At 39.7% G+C, this 25690-nt stretch overlaps 1 protein-coding gene across 4 annotated transcripts in view; it reads left to right on the top strand.

Moving 5' to 3' along the window:
• The window catches only part of LOC112620226 (putative RNA-binding protein Luc7-like 2), an 84908-nt gene that overhangs the window by 46699 nt on the left and 12519 nt on the right, over positions 1 to 25690 (top strand). For all 4 annotated transcript variants that reach the window (XM_025378519.1, XM_025378516.1, XM_025378518.1 and 1 more), the window contains 5 exons: positions 13415 to 13513; positions 16875 to 16985; positions 20376 to 20519; positions 22126 to 22302; positions 24503 to 24594. In XM_025378519.1, coding sequence (XP_025234304.1) covers positions 13415 to 13513; positions 16875 to 16985; positions 20376 to 20519; positions 22126 to 22302; positions 24503 to 24594 — 623 coding nt within the window. The remainder of the gene's footprint in view (positions 1 to 13414; positions 13514 to 16874; positions 16986 to 20375; positions 20520 to 22125; positions 22303 to 24502; positions 24595 to 25690) is intronic.

A 25690-nucleotide genomic window follows, 5' to 3' on the forward strand; every position in this document is an offset into this window, starting at 1 on the left:
TATTTTTTTGAATTTTTAGTAGAGACAGGGTTTCACTGTGTTAGCCAAGATGGTCTCAATCTCCTGACCTCGTGATCCGCCCATCTCAGCCTCCCAAAATGCTGGGATTACAGGCATGAGCCACCGCACTTGGTGACTTGTAAAACTTCTAAGTTAGATAAAGTTTTTGTGTTTTTCTCCTTATATTTATTACAAAAATGTTTAGAGTGATCAAATTTAAGTGATAATTGGAATTAAGCAGAGGAAGAAATAGAAAAGGGTGAGCAAGAAGGATCAGATTAATAAGGTCTGAATAGAGAAAGTAAAGATAATTCACGGTACTTGTTTTGTAATTTCTGAAGTCGCATCATAAATACCCATGTGACTGTAACTTTAACAAATAAAGACTAATTGTAAATTAGCTTTTACATTTAAAATCTAATAAAAATTAACAAATTACTTCAAATTACTCATTGAAGTAATTTGTTATTTTTTTTCTCTCTCTGAGGGTATTGCTGATGGCAGAAGTTAGCAATCATTCATTCACTCACTTAAATACTTGAGTACCTACTATGTGTACTGTGGTAGGTGGTGGGAATACAAATGTGGACCTGGGTTTCTGTTCCAGTGGTGGGAGTTTACATTGTAATGTGGGAGGCACACAGCCAAATATGAAAACAAATACTGTGATTTTAGGTAGTAATGAGTGTTATGACACAAAAGCATAGTTTGGTAATTCAGAGTGGGAATGGGGTGGGAGAGGGGGCCAAGGCCAAGGAGCTGCTCTGGCAGGGTTGTTGGAGAAAATTTTTATTTACTTTTTAAAATTCTTTCTTTTGGCTGGGTGCGGTGACTCAAGCCTGTAATCCCAGCACTTTGGGAGGCCAAGACGGGCGAATCACGAGTTCAGGAGATCGAGACCATCCTGGCTAACACGGTGAAACTCCGTCTCTACTAAAAAATACAAAAAAAACTAGCCGGGCGAGGTAGCGGGCGCCTGTAGCCCCAGCTACTCGGGAGGCTGAGGCAGGAGAATGGCGTAAACCTGGGTGGTGGTGGAGCTTGTAGTGAGCTGAGATCCGGCCACTGCACTCCAGCCTGGGCGACAGAGTGAGACTCTGTCTCAAAAAAAAAAAAAATTAAAAAAAAAAATAAATAAATAAAATAAAATTCTTTCTTTTTTGAGACGGAGTCTTACTTTGTCTCCCAGACTGGAGTACAGCGGTGCGATCTTGGCTCACTGCAACCTCCACCTCCCGGGCTCAAGTGATCTCCTACCTCAGCCTCCCGAGTACCTGGGACTAGAGATATGCGCCACCACATCCAGCTAATTTTTGTATTTTCAGTAGAGACACGGTTTTACCGTGTTGTCCGGGCTGGTCTTGAATTCCTGACCTCAAGCAACCCACCCCTCCCAAAGTGCTGGGATTACAGGTGTGAGCCACTGCGCCTGGCTGAAAATTTTTATTTTTTTATTTTATTTTTTTTTTGAGACGGAGTCTCGCGCTGTCGCCCAGGCTGGAGTGCAGTGGCGCGATCTCGGCTCACTGCAAGCTCCGCCTCCTGGGTTCACGCCATTCTCCTGCCTCAGCCTCCTGAGTAGCTGGGACTACAGGCGCCCACCACCGCGCCCGGCTAATTTTTTGTATTTTTAGTAGAGACGGGGTTTCACTGTGGTCTCGATCTCCTGACCTTGTGATCCGCCCGCCTCGGCCTCCCAAAGTGCTGGGATTACAGGCGTGAGCCACCGCGCCCGGCCTATTTTATTTTTTATATGAGAACTCTTGTTTCCTAATGGAGAAAATTTTTGATGAAGTGACATTTTAAGAGATCCGAATGTGGAGAAGAAGGTAGTCATTTCTGAATGGGAATCAACTTGCCATTTTGTTCCTACGCAAAACTTGTGGTAGTTCTCTGTTGTTTATACCTGTACTGAAAAATTTAAAATACTTACCCAGGGTACTTCTCCCTTGAATGAATAAATAGTGTAAGTTGTTTTTTCTTTTCCTTTTTTTTTTTTTTTTGGAGACAGAATCTTGCTCTGTCACGCAGGGCTGAAGTGCAGTAGTGTCATTATAGCTCACTGGAGCCTGGAACTCTTGGCCTCACAGAGTGTTGGGATTGCAGGTGTGAGCCACCGTGCCTGGCTGGTTCCCTCATTTGACCAAACTGATTTGCTTATTGTCGTCTCACTCCTTTCTTTCCCGCGCATGCTTCTCATTTTTGTTTACGCTCTTTTCCTCTGCTTGCAATATTCTTTCTCCTCACTAAAAATTTAAATCCTGTCTGGCTTACTATATGTGATTGCCTTACCCTGTAGCAGTTTAGCCTCTCAACCCCAGTATAACACCTACTTTCTGTACTACTGAAAAAAAATGTGTTATTTATTTCATTTGTGTATATAGTTTCATTTTCTCTCTCTTTCCAGTTAGGTAGTACACCATAGTCTTTCTGTGACAAGACCTCTTGTTTTAACTTTTTCTAGTTTTCTTTGCACATCTAGGGTCAGAAATGGATACAAAAATATTTCCTACGTTCTTAAAAAAATTATAAAAAAGTAGAAAAATATCATGATTTATCTTTACTCTGGGAAAAATGGGTTTGGAGGTGGAACATACACAAGTGGAAAGAGGCAGTTAAGAAATTGGGAAGTGGTAGAAAACCAACAACGTTATATATGCACAATGTGCCCCATTTCTCTTCACCCTATATTCATGTCTAAGGTATAGTTGTTAACATGGAGGTCAGACTCTGTGTTCTTGTGTAATTTGTTACACGGTCTTCTGGAAAAATGCTTGAGCTGTAACTCTGGGGAGGAATATGTAAAACTTTCACCCTGGAAAACTTGAATAAAGAAAGCCTGTAGTGAATGTAGTCATATATCTGTATCATACTAGATGCTGCCACTTAGATTTCCTGTTATTCCTCAAAATCATCTTGTCCAGAGCAAGACATTTTTCCTCATAGAACAGTTTTCCCATTTGATTTAGTCAGTTCTCTTGGTGGCATCATTGTTTTCTCATGTTTGAAATGCTTGAAACCCTGAAAAGACTCCTGACTTTTTCTTTCTTTCCACACTTAATTTCCATTTAGCTAATACCTGTAGGTTGAAAGTGATTGTGTTATTGAAAGAATATTGAGCTATATTAAAGACCTGTTGAGATTTTTACTCTGCTGCCATTAGCTTATGATCTTAGGCAGATGTTGATCTGAGTCTTGATTTCCCCATTTGTAAGAAGGTGTGATGGGATTCATTATTCCAGAGACACTTCACATTTTTTAAATGGTTTTGTTTGTTTGTTGGTTTGTGTGTGTGTGGGGGTTTTTTGTTTGTTTGTTTGTTTTTTTGTTTTTTAATTCTTCGGCAGTCTGATATACCTCTATCACCTGCTTTCTCTTTTCTGTTCTAATTTGACCCCAGTGGCTTTATTCCTAGGTTCTTGTAATATCTTCTCTTGCCCTTTGTCTCTTTCTTCTAGTCAATCTGTCTAGTGTTAATTGTTCTGAAACATGGATTTTATTGTGTCATATTTCTGCCTAAGTAGTCAAGTATTCTTTTCCTACAGAATAAATTCTGCATTTTTTTGACTCATTTTCAGACTCTTTCACAATCTAGTCAGAGGCTGTAAACTAGTGGCCTGTGGGCCAGTATAATCCTACATCCTCTTTCCCCCCCATCATTTTCCTTTATCTTCTAGTAGAAATCATCTCGTTCCAGTTAAGTTGTTCCTCTTTATTTTCCTGATAGGAAATATTGTATTCTCCCTTGAAGCATTTGCTCTGGCTCTTTCCCTCTATTCTGTGTCTTCTGTGTAAATTATCTTCACTTGTCCTAGAAACTTCCTCATACACACTGATATTTAATAAAGATAGCCCTCTTTTGTGAATTCACTTGAAAATGGAAGCATTAGAAGTATGTAAAGTTATGAGCCAAGGAAATAAGTTCTTCACTGAACAAATAATTGAGCTGTAATATACTATTGTGTCATATTATATAACACAATATTGAGTACCTATTATGTGGTGAACAGTGTTATCTGATTGGGGTTGTTAGAATCATCAAGAAAGGCTGTGTTCCTCCCTCATTGAGCTTATATCCCATTGCAATCAATATGCAAAATAACTAGGTTGACAGCCTGCCTTCAGAGTGCTTTTGTAAACATCTTACTTGATCTGAACAGCAATCCTGAAGTACTTGAGAAAACAGAAGTTCAGCTGGCACAGGCAGGATCACTTGAGGCCAGGAGTTACCAGCCTGGACAACACAGCAAGATTCCATCTCAACAAAAAAAATAATTAACTCGGTGTGGCATGCACATGTCGTCCTAGCTACTGAGGAGACTGAAGCAGGAAGATCACTTAAGTCTAGGAGTTCAAGGCCACAGTGAGCTATGGTCGTGCCAGTGCACTCTAGCTTGGAAGTTCAGAGTTTAAGTGAATTTCTCAGGATCAAATGGATAATACAAGGTGAAGGGAGGTGTTCTGATGTGGTCTAGTTCCCAGTCTCTTTTCTTTTCTTTTTTTTTTTTGGAGACCAGGGTCTCACTATGTCCCCTAGGCTGGAGTGCAGTGGCGCCATCTCAGCTCACAACCTCCGCCTCCTGGGTTCAAGTGATTCTCCTGCCTCAGCCTCTTGAGCAGCTGGGACTTCAGGCACATGCCACCACACCCGCCTAACTTTTGTATTTTTTTTTTTTTTTTTTTTGAGACAGAGTCTCGCTCTGTCGCCCCGGCTGGAGTGCAGTGGCTGGATCTCAGCTCACTGCAAGCTCCGCCTCCCGGGTTTACGCCATTCTCCTGCCTCAGCCTCCCGAGTAGCTGGGACTACAGGCGCCCGCCACCTCACCCGGCTAGTTTTTTGTATTTTTTAGTAGAGACGGTTTCACTGTATTAGCCAGTATGGTCTCGATCTCCAGACCTCGTGATCCGCCCGTGTCGGCCTCCCAAAGTGCTGGGATTACAGGCTTGAGCCACCGCGCCCGGCCAATTTTTGTATTTTTAGTAGAGGTGGGGTTTCGCCATGTTGGCCAGGCTGGTCTCAAAGCTTCTGACCTCAAGTGATCCACCTGCCTCGGCCTCCCAAAGTGCTGGGATTACAGACGTGAGCCACTGCGCCTGGCCTAGTCTGTCTTATTACTTAGACAATGTAGTTTTTAAGTACAAGAGAATAAAGCATAAAACATGAATGTTTCCAATTATACCTCACCCTCCTTCTCAGATCTAAACCTTGTCAACTATTTACTGTACATCTTTCACTCTCCTTTCTGTGCATTTACACAAGGTTATGTGTTTTAACGGATGGCGTTAAATTGTTTGAATTTTTTTTCACTTGTGTTGGAGAGGTTTCCGTATCAATTGTCTGCATTTTTTAAAATGCCTGAATAATATTTTGTAGTGTGGCTGTTCTCTTATCTTTTATATGCAGTGAGTATTAATAATAGTCTTTGTTTCTGTTTTTGGTGTACACTGTGGCAGTCAAATCCTTGTATGTACATCTTTGTAGACATTTGCAGCTATTGCTTTAATGTCTTGATTTCCATTGTGAATATAAATTCCTTGATTGTAGAAATTATATTCTCATGCTGTTCTGTAATTTTGTTCAGGATCTGGTTCATAGAACTGAACAAATGTTGAAACACATAACAAAGCAGGTGTATTTACAATTACTTGGAGCTATTACTATGCCAAATTCTATCGTTTATATATTAACATATTGCTACTATTAATTTACACTTAACAGTACACTCAAAATGTATAAATCAACCTTTTTATTTGCTCTACCATAATATTTCTATTCGTTAATTTTAATGTATAGTTTTCACATGCCTCTCAATTTTTTTTTCTCTAAAATTAAATTGGCTTCTTTTTTTTGGAGGAGGGGACAGGGTCTGGTCTCAGTCTGTCACCCAGGCTAGAGGGCAGTGACATGATCTTGGCTCTCTGCAACCTCTGCCTCCCAGGTTCAAGTGATTCTTCTGCTTCAGCCTCCCGAGTAGTTGGGATGCAGGCATGTCACCATGCCCAGCTAATTTTTATATTTTTGGTAGAGATGGGGTTTCACCATGTTTGCCAGGCTGGTCTCGAACTCCTGACCTCTAGTGATCTGCCTGCCTCAGGCTTCCGTAGTGCTGGGACTACAGGTGTGAGCCACCACCCCTGGCCTGGCTTCTTTGATTGTTCTAACTGTAATAATAATACATGCTCATTGCTTATAATTCAACTGGTACCAGAAAGTTCAAACAACCCTCATAGTAATACAGATTTGTAAATTCCAAAATACATATTTTATTACATCTTTCTTTGCCAGCTTCTCTTTTCTCCACTTGGTATATCAAGAACATCATTTTTAAAGACTAAATAGACACTGTGTAGCTGTTCCATAGCTGAATCAACCAAACCCCTGTTGAGAGGCTCTTAAAATGTTTCTTGTTTTCTAAAAAACATTGTTAAACTTTATTCTCCACTTATCTTTTTATAATTATTTCACTATTCCTTAGAAATAGAATTCCTTAGTCAAATTATCAGGTTTATTCAATAGTCCTGGTTTGTGCAAAACTTGGTCTCCTGGGAGGGATAAGTAAGAGAAACAGACAGTTTTTCTAACGAAGCTTAGAGTTTATTTGGGGAAATAACACTCACTTTTGGAATTTCAAAAGAAAAGTTAAAAATTCTTGACAATTTGGCTTTGTTACCTTGTTGGTAAAACAACAGTATAAAACGCTGTGGGGCTATAAGTTACCAGGATCAGGTATAGTTATTTGGTCAACATTTCATGGAGTAATAGATTCAGAATGGAGAAGACAAAATGCAGAGCTGAACTTAATTACAAATAAGCATTTAAGCCGGGCGCGGTGGCTCAAGCCTGTAATCCCAGCACTTTGGGAGGCCGAGGCGGGCGGATCACAAGGTCAGGAGATCGAGACCATCCTGGCTAACATGGTGAAACCCCGTCTCTACTAAAAATACAAAAAAACTAGCCGGGCGAGGTGGCGGGCGCCTGTAGTCCCAGCTACTCGGGAGACTGAGGCAGGAGAATGGCATAAACCCGGGAGGCAGAGCTTGCAGTGAGCTGAGATCCGGCCACTGCACTCCAGCCTGGGCGACAGAGCGAGACTCCGTCTCAAAAAAAAAAAAAAACAAAAAAAAACAAATAAGCATTTAAAAAAAAATCTACAATCTAAGCATTTAGATGTAAAAATTAAAAACCAAGAATAAACTTGTGGAAGGAATTTAATTATGAAGTAAGCTACCTGATTTTTTTGTTTTTTGTTTTGAGATGGAGTTTCGCTCTTGTTGCCCAGGCTGGAGTGCAGTGGCGTGATCTCGGTTCATTGCAACCTCTGCCCCCTGGGTTCAAGCGATTATCCTGCCTCAGCCTCCCGAGTAGTTGGCATGCACCACCACGCCCGGCTAATTTTGTATTATTTTAGTAGAGATGAGGTTTCTCCATGTTGGGTCAGGCTGTTCTCGAACTCCTGATCTCAAGTGATCTGCCCTCCTCGGCCTCCCAAAGTGCTGGAATTACAGGCGTGAGCAACCACTCCCAGCAGCTGCTTGTTAAATTAAAAAATAGTTTAAGACCAGGTGTGGTGGCTCAGGCCTGTAATCCTAACACTTTGGGAGGCCGAGGTGGTTGAATCACCTGAGGTCAAGAGTTTGACCAGCCTGGTCAACATGGTGAAACACCATCTCTACTAAAAATACAAAAATTAGCTGGGTGTGGTGGTGCATGCCTGTAATCCCAGCTACTGGGGAGGCTGAGGCAGGAGAATCGCTTGAACCTGGGAGGCAGAGGTTGCAGTGAGCTGATATCACGCCACTGCACTCCAGCTTGGGCAACAGAGTGAGACTCCATCTCCAAAAAATTAGCCAGGTATGGTGAGTGTGCCTGTTGGTCCCAGCTACTCAGGTGTCAGGTGGCTGAAGCGGAAGGATTGCTTGACCCTGGGAGGCAGGGTTGCAGTGAGCTGAGATCATGCCACTGTACTCCAGACTGGGGGACAGAGTGAGGCCCTGTCTCTAAAAAAGTAAAAATAAATAATACACACACACACACACACACACACACACACACACACACACATATATTTTGTGACAGAGTCTTACTCTGTTTCCCGGGCTGGAGTGCAGTGGCACGATCTCGGCTCACTGCAAACCTCTGCCTCCTGGGTTCAAGTGATTCTTGTGCCTCATCCTCCTGAGTAGATAGGATTACAGGTGCCTGCCACCACGTCCAGCTATTTTTTTGTGTTTTTAGTAGAGACAGGGTTTCACCATGTTGCCCAGGCTGGTCTCGAACTTCTGACCTCAAGTGATCTGCCTGCCTTGGCCTCCCAAAGTGCTGGGGTTTCAGGAGTGAACCACTGCATCTGACCTTGTTTTAAATTTTAAATACTCCTCATGTGCGTAGCACAGTGCCAGAGCAGATGCTTAGTAGTCATCATGGTATGGACAGAGGAACATAGATGCCTAGTATTCTGAAAATCTGCCTTGGCTATACCTACTGTCCCACTAGGTCCCTGAAGAGATAACCACTGAAGATATTCCACATACAAAAAAGCCTTCTTTGTTACAATTAGGCCCTTGGTCCTAGGGCTTGTGGTGAGGCAGGCTAGACTATGACAAGCCCTGCCTCTTGGAGGAAAAAAGAAGAGTAGCTCAAAACACTTAAGAAGGTAAGGAGTCCAAGCAAAGGAGATAATCCAAGGAGAGGCTAAGGAGAACCTCCCCTCCAGGAACTCAGATTAGTTTTGTCCTGTAATTCATCTTGAACACTCTGGCTTGTTAATAAGCCCCCCTGTGTCAAATGTTCTTCTTTGCCCTTTTTTCAGTTTGATTTGTTCAGCATAGGCACATAGTAGATAAAACAGAAGAATTCTTGCTCTATGGAAGTCACATTTTAGTGAGTCAATCTTACCCCTCTCATGAATCTTCCCCATGGCATGCCTTCCCCAAAAGGCTACTCTCACCAAGAAGTCCACCTCTACTATAGTGGTAAAATTGTATGTTTTCTTGTGTTCATTTTGTTCTTGGTCTACATAGTTGCTTTTCTTCCTTTGGTTGGTTGTGTGATGTAACTTTAAAGATGTGGAGGCAGGGAGCCTAGAATTCTTGCAATAGAGACAGATGTTTAGGTTAAAAACAGTGAGGCAAAATTTATGTGTTACTTTTAAGTTTTTGTTGAATACAGATTGGAAATGTAGTTGATCAGGGAACTGATGAAAGTAAGATAAAGGAGATACAGAAGAAAGAAAGTAGACAGCTGCTTTGAATCTCTGCTGTGAGCTTTTTTAGATGTTGTGGGGAATGACTTACTGAAAAATATTGGAAGGTAAGTTAGTACTGAAATAACGGGAACTAGCATGGTAAAGTGGAAGCTATATTAGACTAGGAATCAGTCTAACGAGATTTTCTGATAAGCACCCTGAGCAAGTCATTCTTTCTGTGCAAAGAATGGGAATAAAACTAGATCAGTGAGTGGTTCTCAACACTGCACATTAAAAGTACCTGGAAGGCTTTTACAATTGAGTTAGTCTTTGGGAGGTAGGAATTGGGACTTTTTAAAAAGCTTCCATCAATATTATGTAAAAGTTCCCCAGGTCTAGTTTGAGAACTACAGTGGATCAAAAAGCCTTTCCAACTGTGACATCTTGCATTTTATGAAATAAAATTTAGCGTGTGAACAGCTATAGCTGTGGAAATAAAATAGTAAGGAAGTTGTTGGCATGATTGATGTTTAGAAATTGTTAATTTCAGAAACCTACTTCCTGGCATATCAAAGACAATGACAGCCTCCTTCTGCCGTTAGCTTCTTTCATTCCTATCATGTTTTCTGGAATTCTTTCTTAGGAATATTGAAGTTTTTCTGCATTTTCTTAATAATTGTTGTTTAATGAGCACCTTTTAAATTTGAATTTCTACACATTCATAGAAAGCTTTACTTTTTGTTTATTGTCACTGAAAAAACTCCTTAGCTTGTTAAACCAGACTAATGAATTGGAGGTAAGGATTGGAGCCTGGAAAAATCTCAGCATACTCAGTAACAGTACAGTACTTTAATACCACTAAGCATGATGAGGACTTTTATAACAGTGATGAGTCCTCATTATTTCCCAAAGGATAACTTTGAGGGCAGAATTTATACATTCCCATTCATTCCATTATGTAATTAAGAACCGAAGGTAATATAGTTTTACAGAAAAACATTTTCTGTTTGTTTTTACTTTTGAGACAGGGTCTAGCTCTGTCACCCAGGCTGGAATGCAGTGGCATGATCACAGCTTACTGCAGCTTTGACCTGCAGAGCTCAAGTGATCCCCCTGCTTCTGTCTCCTGAGGAGCTGGGAGTATAAGCATGGGCCACCATGCCTGGATAATTTTTTTTTTTTTTTTACTTTTTTACTTTTTGTAGAGATGGGGTCTTCTTATGTTACCCAGGCTGGTCTGGAACTCCTAGGCTCAAGCGATCCTCCCACCTTGGCCCCCCGAAGTGCTGGAATTACTGGCATTAGCCACTGTGGCCAGAAACATTGTTGGTTTTTTGTTGTTGTTGTTGTTGTTGTTTTAATAGTCACAACATGTAAGAGTCCGAAGGAAGAAAAAAACTACCTGATGGTTGAATTCTTTCCTTAATATCCTAGTAAAAGGGTTGTCAAAACAGTGTTTGAACACCTCACTTATCTGGGAACTCACTAACTCTGAGGATGTTTGTTCTACCTTTGGAAGACTTTGATTATTGAAAATATTTTCCTGATCAGGTGCAGTTGCTCATGCTTGTAGTCCAGCACTGGGGGGCTGAAGTGGGAGGATCAGTCAAGCTCAGGAGTTTGAGACCAGCCTGGGCAAGGTAGCACCCTTTGTCTCTATTTAAAAAAAAAAAAAAATTAGCTGGAAATGGTGGCGGGTGACTGTAGTCCCAGGTACTTGTCAGGGAGGGGTGCTTAGGTGGGAGGATCGCTTGAGCTGGGAGGTGGAGGCTACAGTGAGCCATGATCATGCCACTGCACTCCAGCCTAGGTGACAAAGTGAGACTCTGTCTCAAAAAAAGAACAAGTATTCAGAGAGTTAAAAGTCTGACTCATAATAAAACAAATAATAATATTTGTTTATTTGGCCCCATAATAAAACAAATCTATTTCTGCTGCTTTATGAAAAATTCCTCAGTTGATTGAAGTTGGTTCAGTCTTATTTTTGTCTTCTCTATTTATTTCTGTTCCCTGGCTTTTTTGTATAGCCTGGTTTTGAGATACTTATGTCTAATTTTCTTTCTTTTTTTTTTTTTTTTGAGACGGGGTCTCGCTCTGTCGCCCAGGCTGGAGTGCAGTGGCCGGATCTCAGCTCACTGCAAGCTCCACCTCCCGGGTTTACGCCATTCTCCTGCCTCAGCCTCCCGAGTAGCTGGGACTACAGGCGCCCGCCACCTTGCCCGGCTAGTTTTTTGTATTTTTTTTAGTAGAGACGGGGTTTCACCGTGTTAGCCAGGATGGACTTATGTCTAATTTTCTCATATTCCTTTTGAAATGTGTTAGTACATAGAATGTGTTTTGGAGAGCAGTGGTTTGCTTTTAAAACCAGCCTTCAGTAGAGAATTCCTGCTTTGTTTATACTGTGTCCTCTTTGAGTTAGTTTTAGACAATATAAGTTTTTCTCAGTTGTGCCATACTGTAACCGTTACTCTTGACTACTTAAATTTTTAAATTGTCTGATTCTCTGCTCATACCTACTTATTTGTAAATTTATTGTCTTGGATATGTAACTATAGGACTTCATATTTGTTTCTTTTAAATTTTATCTGGTCTGTTAATACTTTTGAATCTTGATCTCGTGAATTAACTATGCTTTTTAGTTGGGATATTTTACAAAATTAATTATCATACTTTTTATACATATTTAGATTGTTGACAAGTTAAATAGGCAGACTCATTTTTAGATACTGTATACAAAGCTAAGACTCAGACCTGTGTGCCATACTCTGTTCCTGTTCCCTGTTACCATGAACTTCCCTGTGATTAACAGTGGCATATAAATAAATAAATACTTTAAAGATCTGCTTTCTAAATCTTCTGTACAACCTGGAACATTACTTTTTGCCTTTTCCTAAGATTCATTTGCTTCTCCCTGTTGAGATCCAGTTTAATTGTATCCTCTTCAGAAAGGTCTTCTCTGACCAGCTCATCCCAAGTAGCCCCCCATAGTAATGGGGAGCATTGCTATTTTATTACATCATCTAACTTTGTTCATAGACATGCTTCTTGTTATTTGTTTCCCCTCAAATAGAATGTAAGCTCCATGAAGTCAGACTGTCTCTGTCACTTAACTCTATATCCCTAGCACCTAAGATAGTGCTTACCATAGTGGGACCTTAATAGTCAAAGGAAGGAGGATGACTTGTACTCCCTTTTTACCAACCCTCCAGAGATTTTGAGGTATTCCAAGGGTGGTCACGCCTCCAGTTGGAAAATCTCTGCCTTGCTTTGATCACCGATTAATCATAACTGTAATGATCTTGCATCTTGCCAATTTTTTCTCCTCATATTTTCCCCCAAAAAAGTTTCATGAAAGTTGCCTAGATACATGCAAAAATGGATAGATTTTTAGATATTTTGTCTCAGATACGAGAAAAGCCTCTGGTTTGGTAAATAACACCTAATTGGAGTTTCCAAGTAGAAGGACCCTAGGTTCAGTAAGAGTATTTATTTCCCTGATACATGTTTATTGTAAGTGGGGTTAAATGCTTGTTCTCTGTGCACTTATATTGGGTGTTATTAGTAAATCATCTCTTTACTAATTAGTCTTGTCCCCGGGGACAAGACTATCAGAGTCACCAGTCTGTTTTGTTTTGGGTTTTTTTAAATTTATTTTTTATTTTTAAAAATTGAGACAGGTCTTAGTGTGTTGCTCAGGCTGGTCTCAAACTCCTGGGCTCAAGCGATCCTCCTGCCTTGGCCTTCCAAAGTGCTGGGATTACAGGCATGAGCCACCATGCCCAGCCACCAGTCTGTTTTTTGAGGACTCCATCTTTATTTGAAAAATAAGATATTCTTCAAAGCACATTGACATCGCAATGATTCAATTTATATATTCTTTTAGTTTGGTTTAAAATTAACTATCTTTTTTGTGTTGTGGAGCTAAATGAACTATGTTGTGATATAGAAGCTAGAAGCTTTTCTCAGATTCTGAAAAGCTTTTCCATATCCATTTATGGTTAAGTACAAGTGATCCCTGTTCCCATCTGTTGGTAGACAGAATTGGTGCCATTTTCTTCTTCTGACACCACGTTTTTTATTTGTCTATGAAATTTTGTAATTTGGGAGCCCCTACATAAAAAAGCATCTGTATGACTTAATATGTATTCTGAAAAGAACTGTGGTTGTTGATGCATTTTTTTTAAAAAAGTGTTTTTTTGTTTCAATATTATGTCTTTTTTCCCTTCCAGAGAATGGATCTTGGAGAATGTCTGAAAGTCCATGACCTGGCTTTAAGAGCGGATTATGAAATTGCATCCAAAGAACAAGATTTTTTCTTTGAACTTGATGTATGTGATTTTGCTTTAATGGTTTGTTATCTTTTGCTGTAAAACATGTGGATTAATCTCTCTTAATAAGAAAAACTCTTAGCAGTTTATCCTCTGTGGTTATATGAAGGGTAAGACTCAAGTAAGATCATGTACTTTCTTGACAACTCTTTTAAAAATATGAGGTGAGACTGTATTTTAAGAAAATGTGTAAAAGTCATATGATTCATATATTCTTTTGAAAATTAAGCATATTCTTCCCAACAAAGTAGTAATGATTAAGGAAATATCAAGCAAATGTAAGCAACTAATTAATAGTGTATATAAGGACGTATCTTTAGTAATATACTGAGTTTTTACATTCATAATTTATTTTTATATCTACTTATATATATACGTATGTATAGTTGGCCCCCCATATCTGTCGTGGAATCTGTAGAAGGAACCAACTGGGGATTGTAAATATTTAGCAGAAGAAAGGGATTGTTGCATCTGTACTGAACATGTGCAGACATTTTGTTCTTGTTGTTATTCCCCAAACATTACAGTATAACTGTTTACATAGCATTTACATTGTGTTAGGTATTATAAGTAATCTGGAGGCAATTTAAAGTATATGAGAGGTTGTGTAATGGGAGATTATATGCAAGTATTACATCATTTTATATTAAAAAATGCACATTCATGGATTTTGGTATCCACTGGGTATCCTGGAACCAATCTCGCACAGATAGTGAGGGACATGTGTACAGGTGTTTGGGGGAATTTTTTTTTTTTTTTTTTTGAGTCAGAGTCTCGCTCTGTCGCCCAGGCTGGAGTGCAGTGGCGCGATCTTAGCTCACTGCAGGCCCTGCCTCCCGGGTTTGTGCCATTCTCCTGCCTCAGCCTCCCAAGTAGCTGGGACTACAGGTGCTCACCACCACGCCTGGCTAATTTTTTTGTGTTTTTAGTAGAGATGGGGTTTCACCTTGTTAGCCAGGATGGTCTCGATCTCCTGACCTCGTGATCTGCCCACCTTGGCCTCCCAAAGTGCTGGATTACAGGCGTGAGCCACCGCATCCGGCCGTTTGGGGGATATCAAGGACGATGTTTATAATGAAAAACCAAGCAATGGAAGACACCATTTAGATATCTAAAAGAGCCTGAAATGTAACTTTATATTGTTGCTTTTACATGAAAATCGTTTGCATAAAAATAAACCTTTTTTGCATATAAAGCATAACAATCAGCGTTACATAAAACATACTAATGTGCATAATCTTATGATATATTTTATTAGTGAAATAATAGATGTTTTAAATTTAGTTTTTAGGAGATAAACCAGTAAACAGGTCCTCCTGTCTTCTGAATATCCAACAATTTCTGCTAATGGAATTGAAATTGTTTTTGGAAATACAATTTACAACAAATTTTCCCTACTTTTTTGGTGGTTTTTGGCCTTGCGGAATACTTTTATATTTATATTGTCTGATTTATCAATCTTTAACACATCTATAGCCGGGCGTGGTGGCTCCTACGCCTGTAATCCCAGCACTTTGGGAGGCCAAGGCAGGGGTGGATCACCTAAGGTCAGGAGTTTGAGACCAGCCTAGCCAACATGGTGAAACCCCATCTCTACTAAAAATACAAAAATTAGCTGGACATGGTGGTGGGTGCCTGTAATCCCAGCCACTTGGGAGGCTGAGGCAGGAGAATCACTTGAACCTGGGAGTCAGGTTGCAGTGAGCCTAGATGTGCCACTGTGCTCCACATTGGGGGACAGAGCAAGACTCCGTCTCAAAACACAAACAGAAAAACCAAATCTATTTCATTAATTCTAAAGACTTTTCTTTTTCTGAGGTGCTAAGAATTCTCTCCCGTGGTTTCTTCTGGCATATTTTGGCTTCATTTTATAGACTTTTCGCGTTTATTCTGGTTTAAGGAATTGAGATATGGATCTAGTCACCTCCCAATGTGACATAGCTACTTAGTCACCCAACACTATTTGCTAATTAGTCCATCTTTTCTCTCAGTGCTTTGAGATGCCACCTTTATCTTTACATAAGGAAATTTGAATAGATTTCTGTTGTGATTTAAAAAGTAAATTTCAAATTAATTAACTATTTTTATCACAGATAAAAGCTTTTTTAAAAATGATCCTTATTGCTTTTCACATTGAAGAAATTCTTGGGTTATCCAGCTGTTTCTGGAATTCAGTGTGAGCTGAATAAATTTGTATTTTTAGTTAAACATTTGTATCTTGAATTAGTTATATTTCTGTACAGTAAGATTTGGAAGTCCAAACTTGAGAATGAATTCTTAAAGTTTACTTTTAAATGAACTATTAATTATACACATTAATATGTGCCTCACAAATATCGTTTATATAAATATTGAATTTTTATAGTGTAGATATTGCTAAAATTCTCAATGGTTTATTCTCTGAAAAAAGATAAGTTTTCCTAATGTGTGAGACTCTTGTCTCAAAAAAGAAAAAATTATAAAGCAGTTTGGAGAATTAAAAAAGGGTAAAAATGTCAGAAATGCTTATTGTTAGCATTTTGTATAGTTTTCCATTTTTTCCGTGTTTTTGTCCATTCAGATCTAGACTTGCAGCAGATTTTTCTGTCTTTATTTTACAAAATTGGGATCTTACTGCATAACATTTGTAATTTGCTTTTTATTTACAAATGAATCCTGAACATTTCTCCATGTCCTCAAGTGATTTTTTTTGAGACACACTCTCATTCTGTCACCCAGGCTAGAATGCAGGGGTGCGATCTTGGCTCAGTGCAACCTCCACCTCCCAAGTGCAAGTGGTTCTCCCGCCTCAGCCTCCTGAGTAGCTGTGATTACAGGCGCACACCACCATGCCTGACTAATTTTTGTATTTTTAGTAGAGACGGGGTTTCACCACGTTGGCTAGCGTGGTCTCAAACTCCTGACTTCAGGTGATCTACCTGCTTCGGCCTCCAAAGTGCTGGAATTACAGGCAAGATCCACCGCGCCCAGCTGCTGCTGCTGCTGCTGCTTTTTTTTTAATGACCTCACTCTGTCACCCACACTGGAGTACAATGGCATCATCAGGGCTCACTGCAGCCTCAACCTCTTTGGGCCCAAGTGTTCCTTGTGCCTCAGCCTCCCGAGTAGCTGAGACTACAGGTGTGCACCACCCACCTGGCTAATTTTTGTATTCTAAGTAGAGGCAGGATTTCGCCAAGTTGGCCAGGCTGGCCTCAAGTGATCTGCCTGCCTTGGCCTCCTAAAGTGCTTGGATTACTGATGTGAGCCACCGTGCCCCACCATGGTAGCATTTTAAAAAGCAAAATGTGATTTTTGTATGAAGATATTTCTGAATAAAGTCGACTTTCTGACAGTAATTGTCTTTAATTAAACTTTGTAGGCCATGGATCATCTGCAGTCATTCATTGCAGATTGTGATCGTAGAACAGAAGTGGCCAAGAAAAGATTAGCAGAAACTCAAGAAGAGATTAGTGCTGAAGTAGCAGCAAAGGTAAGAATTTTAATCATTTCATTAGTACAAAGTATTGTTTCGACTCCTTTTAACTTTTTATTTTGAAATAATTAGATTTGCAAGAGATTGGAAAGACATATACGAAGAATTCTGTATACTCTCTTGTCTGCCCCAATGTTAACATGTTACACAATGTAGTACAATATCAAATAAATTGACATTGGTCTAATCCTTATATTTGATTCAGATTTTGCCAGTTATGCATGCATTTATTTGTATATGCATGTCTGTTTGTATAGCTCTGTGCAGTTTTTTTGTTTTTGTTTTTGTTTGAGACAGAGTTTTGCTGTGTTGCCCAGGCTTGAGTGCAGTGTTGTAATCTTGGCTCGCTGCATTCTCCGCCTTCTGGGCTTAAGCAAGTCTCATGCCTCAGCTTCCTGAATAAGTGGGATTACAGGCGTTCGTCACTATTCCTAGCTAATTCTTTTTATTTTTTAGCAGAGACAGAGTTTCGCCATGTTGGCCAGGCTGATCTCAAACTTCTGGCCTCAAGTGATCTGCCCACCTTGACCTCCCAAAGTGCTGGGGTTATAGGCATGAGCCACTACGCCTGGCCAGCTCTCTGTAGTTTAATCACATGTGTAATTGCAACCACAATTAGGATGCTTAACTATAGCATTGCCACAAGGCTGCCTCATGTTACCCCTTTGATAGCTACATCCATCTTCACCCCTATTCAACATCTCTCACCTTGGCCATCACTAACCTATTCTCTGTCTCTGTAGTTATGTTATTTCATGGAGTGTTATGTAAATGAAATCCTGTGTACTCTCTTGAGATTTGACCTTTTTCATTCCATATAACTTTCTTGAGATTCATTCAAGTTGTTTGTATCAGTTCATTCCTTTTTATTTCTCCATTGTACAGATATACTACAGTATTTTTATTTGCTTTTAAAAGCAAATGTTAAATGTCATATTTCACCTGTAAATTATAACCACAGTAATACATACATAAAGTTAACAGTAATTTTTTAATGTTATCCAGTATATGTTTATTTTTCTTATATAAAGTCGATTTGTTATTAGGATCCAAACAAGGTCTTCGATATTGCATTTTGTTGATGACTTATTACAACATAATTATATTCCAGTATGATCTAGTGTGTTTTATGAAAATGCAGAATGGGAGAAAAAGAGTTACCCAGGTGGAGTTTAGATGACAGTATTAAAATATGGTGTTCAGATATGTATATGCAAATGAAAATAGATTCCATCGTTTGAGAAAAGGGTTGCTTTTAGTCAGCCTTTTCTTAAAAGTTCTCTGAAGATGGGGACTGGAAAGACGGGCATCCTGAAGTACAAAGGATCTAGTATCTCATGGTTGGAAGAGATCTGTAAGTGAGCCTGAGTTGTATTGGTTGTATTGGTTATCCATCACTACAGAAATGCTGTATAACAAACCACCTCAAAGCTCAGTGACTTAAAACAGTAAGTATTTATTTAGCCCGTGACTCTGCAGTTGATGATTTAGACTGAACTTGACTGAGTAGTTATTCTTGTTTTAGCTGGGCTTACTCACATGCCTTGCAGATCGCTGGAGGATGCAGAGCCATGCCCAGCAGGCTAGCCTGGCCGTGTTCTCATGGTGGTGGCAGAGGTGCAGAAGCATCAAGCCCCATCACACAGGCCTCTCCTTTGGTCATGTTTGCTACCATCTTAATAACCAAAACAAGTTCATGGCCAAATTCAGAGTCAGAGTACGATGGTACACAATTACATGGTCAAGGACATGGATACAGGGAAAAAGAGTTTTGGACAACAGTTTAGTTGTTCAGTAATGTATTTAAAGGAAAATACCATTTGGTAGAGAGGAAGGATAGTAATAATAGAATTAGGACTCTCGCTGAGGGAAGAAATATCTTGGGTTGAAGGATATTTGAGAAGTAAAGATTATTAATTAAACCAGTAAACTGGTTTGTTGGGACAGGAAACTCATACCAAACTAAAACCTTCGGCCGGGTGCAGTGGCTAACACCTGTAATACCAGCACTTTGTGAGGCCAAGGTGGGTGAACTACTTAAGGTCATGAGTTTGAGACCAGCCTGGCCAACATGGTGAAACCTTTCTCTACAAAAACTGCAAAATTAGCAGGCATGGTGGTGCATGCCTGTAATCTCAGCTATGGGGGAGGCTGAGACAGGAGAATCGGTTGAACTCAGGAGGCGCAGAGGTTGTAGTGAACTGAAATCGTGCCACTGCACTCCAGCCTGGGGACAGAGCAAGACTCCATCTCAGAAACAACAATAACAACAACAAAAAATTAAAACCTTCTTTGCTAACATAATTGGCCATACAGCAAAGACTTTGTGGCCCAAGATAATGATTATATGTATGTTTTATGTGCCATTAGAACAGTAAGAATGAACTAAGTTGCTAGAATGATAATAGTGATAAGGAAGAGGAATGTATTCTTTCCCAAGGCAAGAGTTAATCTCAGTGGAAAGCTAAGGACTCAGAGTGGAGTTGCCAGGCAAGTATGCTGAAAATCAGTAAGGTGCTATGCAGTGTACATACAAGGCGTATTTTCTCATTTCTCACAACTTTGTGGGATAGGTACTGTCTGTACTTCTTAGATGAGGAAATGGATTCAGGTATAAGTAATGTGGCCAAAATTACACAAATAGTAATTGGTTTAGCAATAAGTCAGATCTGTTGGACTCCTGAGCTTGATCCACCAATTCATTTCTTTAACTCATATTTGAGCCTAGGCTATTTGCTGAGCACTAGAGATACAAAGATGGGAAATACAGCTAACTGTCCTTAAAGTAGTATGATATTTATGAAAGGAACTGTCAAAAAAGATACAAAGGTGACACAAAGGAGAGAGTATGGCCATGTTTACTGATGTGTTTAAGTGGGGCTGGGATGCAGTGAATGTTAGGAATGCTTTACAGAAATGACCCTTGAGTTGGATCTTGTTGGAATGAACGAACATTCAGTAGGCAGACGAAAGGTAAGGGATCCCATCCCAGAAAGAAGAGTATATGCAAAGTCACAGAGGTAGAAAACAACAGGGTAAGTTTGGGAAACTATAGATTATGTTGTGAGGTAGAGGAGTAGCAAGAGATGGTTTAGAAAAGTACAAAGGGCCAGATCATGGAAGAAACGGTATTTTAAACTAGGAATACACCACCTCGCCAGAGGACAGAAAGTTATATTGGGCCCAGTAGTAGCCCTGACTTCATTGAGGTAAGGCAGGCAGGCTCGGAACATCCTGATGTCTCAGTTCATTTGGGATATGCTCCGAAAGCATTCTTTAACCTCATATTGCCTTAGATAACAAGTCTCTTCTCAGCAGTTCTGAAATATCTTGAAGTTTAAAATTCATTCTCTTGTTTATTCACGACCTGTTTTTATTTCTTTTTAGGCAGAACGTGTTCATGAGTTAAATGAAGAAATTGGTAAATTGTTAGCTAAGGTGGAACAACTAGGAGCTGAAGGGAATGTGGAAGAATCCCAGAAAGTAATGGATGAAGTAGAGAAAGCACGGGCAAAGAAAAGAGAAGCAGAGGTAAATTCTTAATAGTAGTAGACGAATTCTGCTTAATTCGGTAAGACTTAAAAAAAAAGTAGTAGATGAAACTTTAATATCTATACTTCTCTAAGAACATGTATTTGAATGGAAATTATTGAACAGTTATTAAAGAGAAGTTGAACTAAAAGACAAAAACAAAACACAGAAAAAGCTGGTTGGGGTGGTGTGTGCCTTTGGTCCCAGCTATTCCACAGGCTGAGGCAGTCGCTTGAGTTCAGTTCAAGTCCAGCCTTTTTTTTTTTTTTTTGAGATGGAGTTTCGCTCTTGTTGCTCAGCCTGGAGTGCAATGGCACAATCTCGGCTCATTGCAACCCCTGCCTCCCAGGTTCAAGCGATTCTTCTGCCTCAGCCTCCCAAGTAGCTGGGATTACAGACCCACACTACCACACTTGGATAATCCATTTTTGTATTTTTAGTAGAGACAGGGTTTCTCCATGTTGGTCAGGCTGGTCTTGAACTCCCGACCTCAGGTGATCCACCTGCCTTGGCCTCCCAAAGTGCTAGGATTACAGGAGTGAACCACCGTGCCAGGCCATTTTTTTTTTCCTAAAGACAGTCTCACTCTCTAAGGCTGGAGCGCAGTGGTGCGATCTCAGTTCACTGAAACCTCTGCTTCCCGGGTTCAAGCGATTCTCCTGCCTCGGCCTGCCGTGTAGCTGGGACTGCAGGCGTGCACCACCATGCCTGGCTAATCTTCTGTATTTTTAGTAGAGACAGGCTTTCACCATGTTGGCCAGGTTGGTCTTGCTTTCCTGACCTCAGGTGATCTGTCCACCTCAGCCTCCCAAAGTGCTGGGATTACAGGCATGAGCCACCGCACCTGGCCGGTTTTTGTTGTTGTTTTTAAAATTACTTTTGGTAAATTTGTGTTTCACAAAATCTCTCTAAGTTGTATTTATTGATATAAAGTTGTTCATAATGTTCTCTTTTAATATCTGTAGAATGTTTGCAGTTCGTGTCTTCTCTTTTCTTGATTTATCTAGCTGGTCAGTTTTATTTTGTTTTTCAAAGAACCAGTCTTCTGATCTTATTGTTTTCTTGTTTTCTATATCATTGATTTCTGTTCATGTTTATTATTTCTTTCCTTATACTCCAGTGGAGAGAGGCCCTAAGGATAGAGGATGGGGATAAAGGGAACCTATAATTTTCATAACAAAATAGCCATGCTTTATTGTAATTGTTTTTTTTTTGAGCTGGAGTCTTGCGCTGTCACCTAGGCTAGAGTGCAGTGGCATGATCTCAGCTCACTGCAACCTCCACTCCCCAGGTTCAAGCGATTCTCCTGCCTCAGCCTGCCAAGTAGCTGGGATTACAGGCACACACCACCATGCCTGGCTAATTTTTTGTATCTTTAGTAGAGATGAGGTTTCACCATGTTGGCTAGGCTGGTCTTGAACTCCCGACCTCGTGATCCACCCTCCTTGGCCTCCCAAAGTGTTGGGATTACAGGCGTGAGCCACCATGCCCGGCTGCTTTTGTGTATTCTTTAGAAAACATTTTGGTAGAAGCATAGTATATTGTATTTAATTGGATGACTTTTAGTAAGATTTATATGGTCATTGTTTTTCTCACTTTTGTTTAGGAAGTTTATCGGAATTCTATGCCAGCTTCCAGTTTTCAACAGCAGAAACTTCGAGTCTGTGAAGTCTGCTCTGCCTATTTAGGACTTCATGATAATGACAGACGACTGGCTGATCATTTTGGGGGTAAACTACACCTGGGATTTATTGAAATAAGAGAGAAGCTTGAAGAATTAAAGGTACATTGGTAAAATATTCCTCACTTTATCCTCTTGTTCTTTTGATCTGTATTAGTTGTCTTTTTGTACAATATTCTTGACTATGGTTCAGTAATATAGTAATCTAATGATGAATACTAAACAGTGTAGGATTACAGATGGAAATTCAAGTTGGTTTAATGGATGCTGCCTGAGAAACAGACTTAAATATTATTCTGTTATTTTGGGAGTTACCATTTTATATTAGATATGACACTGAGTTAGGAATCTTTCAAACTAGTTTCTAATAGAGTCCTGTAAAATTTCATTGTTATCGTTCTTTTCAATAAGGTCAATAAGAATGTAATATTAATACAATATTTATAAGAAGTTTGAGAAAATGAGCCCAATATTAATTTGAAATATTTTGCAATTCTTTACTAAATAACAAGCTTGCAGAATCTCTAGTTTTATTTTACGCTCCTGCTTCCACTTCAGAAAGGACTTATGAAAAAATTTATATATTTTTTAAAGGGACAATCACTATTCAATATATAGGCTTTTGTGAGGAAAACAACATAGTTTTTACTCTTGTTTAGAGGGGATAAATGTGGTATTTTTATCATATTTGGTGGTATTTCTGAAGTGATAAAGATGAGTGTTCGTGGATATAATCTATTTACCTTTTAATATGCTGATAGCTTTTTAAGAATTGTGGCACTGTAGTGTTTTTCCATGAATTGAGGACTAGCTGACAGATGGGAAACATGGGATAGTCATTTTCTTTGTAACTGTTATCACTGGAATTAACTCAAGGTCCATAGCATTTAAAATAATGTAGAATCAGAAAATGCCTATGGACATCTCCAGATTCGCAGGTAACAGTGGGCTCTTTTCAGTATTCTGAGTAGCTAGGGTGATCTCAAGTAATTTTTAAAAAATTTTCGAAAAGAGTCACTATAGCAAATAGTTATTGGGCTCCAAGTTAAAACTCCAGTGGTTCCTACTTGGGAGTCTGCACATACAGACCTAGCAACAGAACTCAAGCATTTTACTCATATCTTTAAAAGCAGCAGCATCAGGATGGTAATTGGAAGTGACCTAAATATTTCCATATTAGAAATCACAGGGCATGGGAACTTGTAATGATTTATAATGGTTGATTTAAAAAAAAAAAAATACTAGATAATACTAGAAAACAGAGGAGGAAAATCTTGTAGAAGTGACTTGGAAATGTCACTAAGAAATCATGAAAGGCCAGGCGTGGTGGCTTACGCCTGTAATCCTAGCACTTTGGGAGGCCAGGGCAGGTGGATCACAAGGTCATTAGTTCAAGACCAGCCTGGCCAATATGGTGAAATCCCGTCTCTACTAAAAATATAAAAATTAGTTGGGTGTGGTGGTGCGTGCCTGTAGTCCCAGCTACTCTGGAGGCTGAGGCAGGAGAATCGCTTGAACCCGGGAGGTGGAGGTTGCAGTGAGCTGGGATTGTGCCCCTGCACTCCAATCTGGGCAACAGAGCGAGACTCTGTCTCAAAAAAAAAAAAGCATGGAGCTGGGTATGGTGGCTCATGCCTGTAATCCCAGCACTTTGGGATGCCAAGGTGGCCAGATCACTTGAGGCCAGGAGTTGGAGACCAGCCCGGGCAACATGGTGAAACCCTGTCTCCACTAAAAAATATTAATACAAAAATTAGCTGGGTGTGGTGATGCACGGCTGTAATCCCAGCTCCTCAGGTAGCTGCAGCTGGCAGGTGGAGGTTGCAGTGAGCTGAGATGGCGCTACTGCACTCCAGTCTGGGCAACAGAGTAAGACTCTGTCTCTTAAAAAATAATAATAGTAAGATCGTAGGCTGATCTCAGTGGCTCGCACCTGTTAATTCCAGCACTTTGGGAGGCTGAGGTCGGAGGATCACTTGAGCCCAGGAGTTGTAGACCAATCTGGGCAACATAGCCAGTTTCTGTCTCTATTTTAAAATAATTTGTTTTCATTAAAAAAAAAAAAATAGAAATCATGGAGAAAGGTGAAATTTTACACATTTTCCACAAAGTGGGGAAAGATGATGGAAAGAAGACTTGTAAGCCTAATGATTATTTCTGGGAGTAATTCAAATTGAATTGTTATTAAACAGATTTTGACAGCACTTGTACTATATTAGAAACCAGATAATGTAAAGTTTAGGATAAAGCTGATTAAGAATGGACTCAGTAAATATGCTCCTCATTTATTACCATTTTTAAGAGAGTCGTAGCTGAGAAGCAGGAGAAAAGAAACCAGGAACGGCTGAAACGAAGAGAAGAAAGAGAAAGAGAAGAAAGGGAGAAGCTGAGGAGGTATGGAGTAATGGGCCAAGTAATTGAAGTTGAATCTCTGGTTCGAAAAAGAGATACAATTGATTTTAAATTTTAGATGGTGATAAATCTGTTATGGGATGTGGGAAACTTCTGCTTACTTTAAAAAATATTACTGTGCGAATTATATAAATGTTTAATTATACAAGTATCATAACTCTTGGCCATTTAACGGAATGTGGTTTCCTTTAAAATGTGTGGAAGAGTGAATAAAGAATGCTTCATATCTTGTAAGATTTATAACAAAATCCTTTTCTAGCCCTTTGATTTTTCATATTGGGCTAGATTTGTACCAGGTTAGCATAGAATTATTTTTTTATGATGTATTTTGTGAATAAAAGGTTTAAGGGTGGTTGTTTCATTGAAGGGTTTATTTTACATTGATCTTTGGTTCGTTATTTCCTCAATTCTAGGAGCCATAACCTGTTAAAAAGTCTATTAGTAATACCTCAATGTATATAATTCCTCTTACATTGGTATTCATTAATTGATAAAATCTTATAATTCTTAGTATTTGGAATGTCTAAACATTCTTCTGAGTCACTTTTACCCATTGGCAGCTAAAATCACATAGTATCATGGTGGCAACATTTTTTTGTAACTCATCTTTATAACTTTTTCAGCAGCTTTAGGATGGACAATTATATCACAAAGGATTTGCCTGTATTCCTAATTTATAGTGTTCCCTGAATCATATTACATTTATTTTTTTATTTATTTTTTTCTTTTTTTTGAGACGGAGTCTCGCTCTGTCGCCCAGGCTGGATCACTGCAAGCTCCACCTCCCGGATTTACGCCATTCTCCTGCCTCAGCCTCCCGAGTAGCCCGGACTACAGGCACCCGCCACCGCGCCCGGCTAGTTTTTTGTATTTTTTAGTAGAGACGGGGTTTCACCATGTTAGCCAGGATGGTCTCGATCTCCTGACCTTGTGATCTGCCCGTCTCGGCCTCCCAAAGGGCAGGGATTACAGGCTTGAGCCACCGTGCCTGGCCCATATTACATTTAAATGTCTGAAAGTTAAATACTTTCTCTTCAGAGTTAGCAGATGTGCTTAAGCTAATTAAAACCCTTTGTAG

The sequence above is a fragment of the Theropithecus gelada genome, chromosome 3 (genome assembly GCF_003255815.1).
Source record: "Theropithecus gelada isolate Dixy chromosome 3, Tgel_1.0, whole genome shotgun sequence".
NCBI classification, from domain to species: domain Eukaryota; kingdom Metazoa; phylum Chordata; class Mammalia; order Primates; family Cercopithecidae; genus Theropithecus; species Theropithecus gelada.